Genomic DNA, 5802 nt, shown 5'->3' on the forward strand with positions numbered 1-5802 from the left:
TGCCGCCTTGTCACCCCACCGTTGGATGACTCCACAAGCTTCTTCGCCTGGTGGTCTGACGTGGCCGCAGCTTCCCCTCGCTTCCTGAGAAAGGGACTCAACTCCATCATCGTGCTTTCTGCATGGGCCATCTGGAAGCATCGCAACGCGGCTATCTTCGACGGCCTGCGCCCCTCCACGGGAGATCTGACTAAGCCCATCAAGGACGATGCCCGGCTCTGGGCCAAGGCGGGCGCTATGGGACTTGCTAGCATTATTCCCTGCTCACTTCCACCCTCACCGACGCCGGCTCGTGCACGTCCGTGAGGCTGCACCATGTTCTTCTCTATACTCGCAACTCTCTATCCTCCTATCAATGAAATGATACACTGCTAAGCGTATTCACCAAAAAAGGTTCAAGTCTTCTCATCTCCGGTAAGAATAAGACAAGGGGCTACTTTCCCTCTATTTTCATTTTTTTAATCTGAGCACGTAAAGCTTTGCTGCATTTGCTAAATACTCGACTGCTCTTGAAATCAGATTTATGGTATCCTGTGCAACATATTAATGGTACAAATTTTCTTCCTGAAAGAAAATGCGTGTGTGCTTTGAGGGTTCCAGGCCGCATCGACCACCATGGGGAAGGCATGGTTTACTCGCGGGCTCTCTGATAGGCTTAATTTCATTCTCACTCCGACTGCAGTGTTGCCCTAGGTCACGCGCACACCAATCCACAGTGCTAGTGTGGCGGCTGCTTCACCATTCCATTCCCTCATGAGCTGTAAGGTGCACTAAATGTTGCCGGCAGGGGCACCACCGCCGGACGACGAAAACCTACTCACCAAGATTCTCCTCCGCCTCCCGCTGGTTATGCGTAACACATTAGACTTACAACTAGCATAGTGAAAACTGAAAAGTTGCACACAACAGTAAGAGATTTAGGCGCCGAGAAGTCACTAAATTTGAACCATGAAAATTGTAGCAAAATGTTAGATATAAAATGAGGGTGTTTTTCTTCAAAAATAAAAATCCGAGCATGTAAGCCACATTTGCTAAATACTCCACTGGAGATGGAGAAAAGTATCACCATTGTGATTGGCAGGCACTTGAAATCTGATTCAGGTATCTTGTGCAGCATGCTGATGGCACACCTCAAAGAGAATGCGTTCTCTCTTTTTTGTGTGTGTGAAAAAGAAGGCGAATGCTTGTGTGCTTTGGGTGTGATAGGAAATGTTTTTTGAGAAAAAGAAAGCATATAAGTAGGTGTGCTCATGGGCCTTCTTTCTCCCAATGGGCTTGACTTCAGTCTCATCTTACTTGCACAGGCAGTGTCGCCTAGGTCACCCGCACTCCAACCCCCAGTGTGGCGGCTGCTTCACCCAACCCCCACTCCCGCAATCCCTCCCCAGGTGGGCGACATGTTGCCGCCGGCGGCGGCGCCGCCGCTCGACGACGAGAACCTACTCACCGAGATCCTCCTCCGCCTCCCGCCGCTCCCGTCCTCCCTCCCGCGCGCATCCCTCGTCTGCAAGCGCTGGCGCTGCCTCACCTCCGACCCAGCCTTCTCCCGCCGCTTCCGCCTCCACCACCGCCGCAACCCTCCCCTCCTCGGCTACTTCCACGGAGTTTTTGACGAGATCCCCTTCGAGCCTATCCACTTCGAGCCTACTCTGGAGGCCCCCAATCGCGTTCCGCCCGGGCGCCTCTCCTTGCAGTCTGACTCCAACCTCCATGTACTGGGGTGCCGCCATGGCCTCGTATTAATCTTGGACTGGCCCCAGCTCCTGGTATGGGACCCCGTCGCCGGCCACCAGCACCGCCTAGCCTATCCCCCGGGGTTCGATCCGGACAAGTCCAACGGGGCGGTGCTCCGCTCTGCCGCCGGTGCCGGCGAGGTTCACTTCCAGGTCGTCTTGGTCGTCGTGTCAGATTATGAGGAGAGGTTGCTCGCCTGTGTCTACTCGTCAGAGACTGGGGCGTGGGGTTCTCTAATCTCAACACCAACTCCATCCGGGGACTCCCCTGACACCAGGGTTTGGTGGGAGCCCGCTGTGCTAGTTGGGGATTCCCTTTACTGGATGATCGCTGATACCACTTTGTCCAATCTCCTTGAGTTCGATTTGAAGACGGAGAGCCTAGCCGTGATGCAGCTGCCACCGGAAAAGTCGTGTGATGCAGAAAGCGGGGTTAGTCACGAGCATTTCACTGTCATGCAGGCAGAGGGTGGTGGTGGGCTCGGCGTGCTCTCTGTGTCAGGCTTCACCGTCCAATTATGGAAGAGGAAGACCGGTTTCGATGGCGTTGCATCATGGGAGATGGGAAGAACTGTTGAACTGGACAAGCTTCTCTCTATGGGTTCACAGGATTTCTTGACCATACAAGGGTATGCCGAGGACAATAATTTGGCGTTCCTGTGGACCGGTAAGAGTGTCTTCATGGTCATGCTTGAGCCATTTCAGTGCGAGAAACTTTTAGACACCAACAAGTGGGATCGTTATTATCCATTTGAAACCGTCTATGCTGCAGGTAATAGCATGCCTTTCCACTGCTGGTATAACAAAACCAAGTTACTTTTGATAATTTGGTTGTGCTGGAATGCCTTTCACATCCTTTCATGTTAAGCCAACAACTTTAGTATTGGTGTATCAATTGTTCTTTTGCCTTCTTGTTGACTTCAACATATAGCAATGGCGCTCTGCAAGTTTTTCTTCCCATGCTTGTTTGGTGCTTATGTAACTGTTAATCTGGAAAAATAATTCCTCGTAGTGTCTGGTTTAGTTTAGTTTATGCCACAACGTCTGCTTCTGTAGCCAAGGTTTGTGAATTCTTTGAACAGTAATTGAACAAAATTTCATTGTTGCCTGCCTATTGACATATGCAAGAACGGTATAATTATAGTGCTAGTGCATAGCTGCAGTGCAGTTCTTTCTCAAGATACCTATATTACAGTTTAAACCTAAAAGTTGAACAATGAAATTTAGCTGTAGGCTGTAGACATGTGTTGTGTGCGGTCTAATTTCTTCAATTGGGTCACCATAAGAGACTTCATACTGAACACATGAGCAAAATCATAAGACTAGATTTATCATTGAAACTGCTTTCATCATGAATTACCCACTTTTATTTTTAAGTTAGTGACATGATATGCTTGAAGGAGTGCTCCGGGCTTTGTTTTGATGCCATGCAGTGTAAAAAGGATGGTATCTATTAGGTACCGAAGGAAGTTTTAATTAATAAGACCCCTTGCTTGAAGATTCTATAGGATGATTTTGGTTAAATTCAAGTAGTTGGTGACTGACGAGATCGTATATTTCTGAAAGATATGCCTATTAGCTAACCTGATGCTTCTGCTTTTCAACTCCAGATGAGCCCCTCATATGTCCATGATAACAAAGAATATTCCAATTGAATTGGTAACCTAGATCGCTGAAAGTGTGCCATTACACCACAAATTACCTGCCGATAATCTCGGTTTCCATTGCTGTTTTTGCCAATAATCGACTCGAGATGACTGAACTTTGGTGTTTTTGGCGCAATTTCCTTGTGGCGAAGCTAATGTTTACTGTTTGAATCATAAAAAATTGTGATTGATTGATGACTTTGATTGTTCCACAGGTACCTAGATTTGTATTCTGGTTGCCGAGATGCAGGAATTGGCTTCTTCAATGTGGGTTCATCAATTTTCTGTACCTCACTGTTCATGTGAAGATCATTGGTCTATGTTGCATGCATGGTCAACTAGGAAGTGGAATCATAGGATTGATCGTTAATTGCTAACCTTCCTCTGTTATCTTATTGTTGGACACAATTAGCCAACTGGCTTGATGAAGATACAGACTTGCTTGGGTTAATTAGCATTTGTGGTACATTTGCTTTATGCTTTCCAAGCAAGCTTGCCTGCCCAATGATCTTGGCTTACTGTCATGTGCGTGTGTGTGTGTGTTCATCTTCTCTCTGTTTCCGTTTGATTAGGTTCCATGCTGTATTAGTTTGGGAGATTTGACGTTGGATTCCTGCTTATGTCCATTTTGTGCGTGTGTTTCTGTTGATTTTTTAAATCTGATTTTGGCTAATGAATTTTGGAATACACTTGCCTGCCTGGTGCCATTTGCTGCTGCATAGCAAGCGTTTCGACCAGTAATGGCAGCAATGCTTTCGTCATGCATGCATGTTTCAGAAGTTCTGTGTTTATATATTAGCGGATACTAGAAAGGGAATATAGGGCATTTTGACACTGTATGGTGAGTTTACTCCATAGGGACCATTGGCTAGGCCCTCCTCTTCCTTGCATACTGGTCTAAGTCCGTTGATTTTCTCTCCAAATTATTCCTGATGATACCATCGCGCTGACATTGTTCATGCTGGCCAATTTCTGTATGGGTTGATCAGTTGGTTAGTATAACAAAGACGCAAAGCACCAGCAGAATGAGCTTCCTCCCTGGCAGCATTCTGATGCGATCAGGAGATTATTGTTGTGTCTCCAACTCAGCCAGCCCACTGATGAAGCCTTGGAGGTCCGTTTCTGATCTCCATTGGCCACACCGTCAAGGATGTCATGGACCATGGCGAAACCAAGTGGTGCCTCGAGACATTTCGTTCTCTCAAGCCACGAGCAATGCATCTTGTTTGGACAGCGCTTCAGGTCATTCTTAAGTCTTAATCCTTGCCCTGGTGTTATCTTGTTTGCACAATGCTTCCGTCAGAGTTAAATAGTTAGTATTGAAGTTGCTTGCTTGACCAATTTACTCAGGTCAATCCAGCATTAGTTACTGACCGATCGGTCGTCGTCATCAGTAACCAATGCATTAAAAGATTTAAGCTCAGTACAGCCCTGTAATAGATATTGTGATGTGAGGAGTTCAGTAAAATACCTTGGTCTTCCTGTTTTGTGGAGGCGTCGCTGCTTTGGCTGGAGACAATACTTGCAATGCATTTGTAGCTGATTGATCTGCCATCCATGTTAATGTGACGCCTGGATAATTAAGCTACAGTAATCCCTTGATAACGATGCCATGTCATCATTTTCACTATTGCTAAATCCCCCTTTGATTCAAACCAATTCAAAATTTCAATTTCAAACAAACCAAATAAAGTTCTCAAATGTCAAAAATAAAATGTTCAAAGCGTGGCAAATAATCCTTGGATATTTGTCATGTTGAAACAACATTTTTATAATGTGTTTAGATGCTCTAAAAAGAATAAAACAGGGGCTAGCTGTTTAATTTATAAAACTAAAACAATATGCAAAAAGAAAAATAAAGACCCCCCTCACTGGGCCTTAGGCCGAAGTGGTCGGCCCAATTAGCCAGCCCAGATGGCCCAGCCCCCACTCCTGCTCGTCTCCCTCCCCACTGTTCCAACGACCGGGGTGCCCGTTGTTCGTCCCCGACCACCTCGCCGCCCCGCGTTGCTACAGGCCCTGGAGGGGATAAGGACGCCGACACCGCGCCCCCTCGATCCCCTCTCCCACTTCCCCCTGCCTCCCCACTCTCCCACTCCACCCTCTGTTGGGGATCGTAGCAGAATTTTAAAATTTCCTACGCATCACCAAGATCCATCTATGGAGTATACTAGCAACGAGGGGAAAGGAGTGCATCTACATACCCTTGTAGATCGCGAGCGGAAGCGTTCCAATGAACGGGGTTGATGGAGTCGTACTCGCCGTGATCCAAATCACCGATGACCGAGTGCCGAACGGACGGCACCTCCGCGTTCAACACACGTACGGAGCAGCGACGTCTCCTCCTTCTTGATCCAGCAAGGGGGAAGGAGAGGTTGATGAAGATCCAGCAGCACGACGGCGTGGTGGTGGAAGTAGCGGGG

At 47.5% G+C, this 5802-nt stretch overlaps 1 protein-coding gene across 2 annotated transcripts; it reads left to right on the forward strand.

Moving 5' to 3' along the window:
* The first annotated feature begins 1280 nt into the window (after positions 1–1280).
* Positions 1281–4864, forward strand: LOC123143313 (putative F-box protein At3g16210). Of its 2 annotated transcripts, XM_044562186.1 has the most exons (3): positions 1281–2505; positions 3595–3646; positions 4369–4864. In XM_044562186.1, exons 1-2 carry the CDS (start codon positions 1398–1400, stop codon positions 3600–3602), a joined length of 1116 nt encoding a protein of 371 aa, XP_044418121.1. In that variant the 5' UTR covers positions 1281–1397; the 3' UTR covers positions 3603–3646; positions 4369–4864. The 2 variants fall into 2 exon arrangements, with proteins under 2 accessions (XP_044418121.1, XP_044418120.1); XM_044562185.1 differs by lacking the exon at positions 4369–4864 and having other exon boundaries at positions 3595–3830.
* Positions 4865–5802: the final 938 nt, after the last annotated feature.

This window comes from Triticum aestivum, chromosome 6D (assembly GCF_018294505.1).
Source record: "Triticum aestivum cultivar Chinese Spring chromosome 6D, IWGSC CS RefSeq v2.1, whole genome shotgun sequence".
In the NCBI taxonomy this organism is placed as follows: domain Eukaryota; kingdom Viridiplantae; phylum Streptophyta; class Magnoliopsida; order Poales; family Poaceae; genus Triticum; species Triticum aestivum.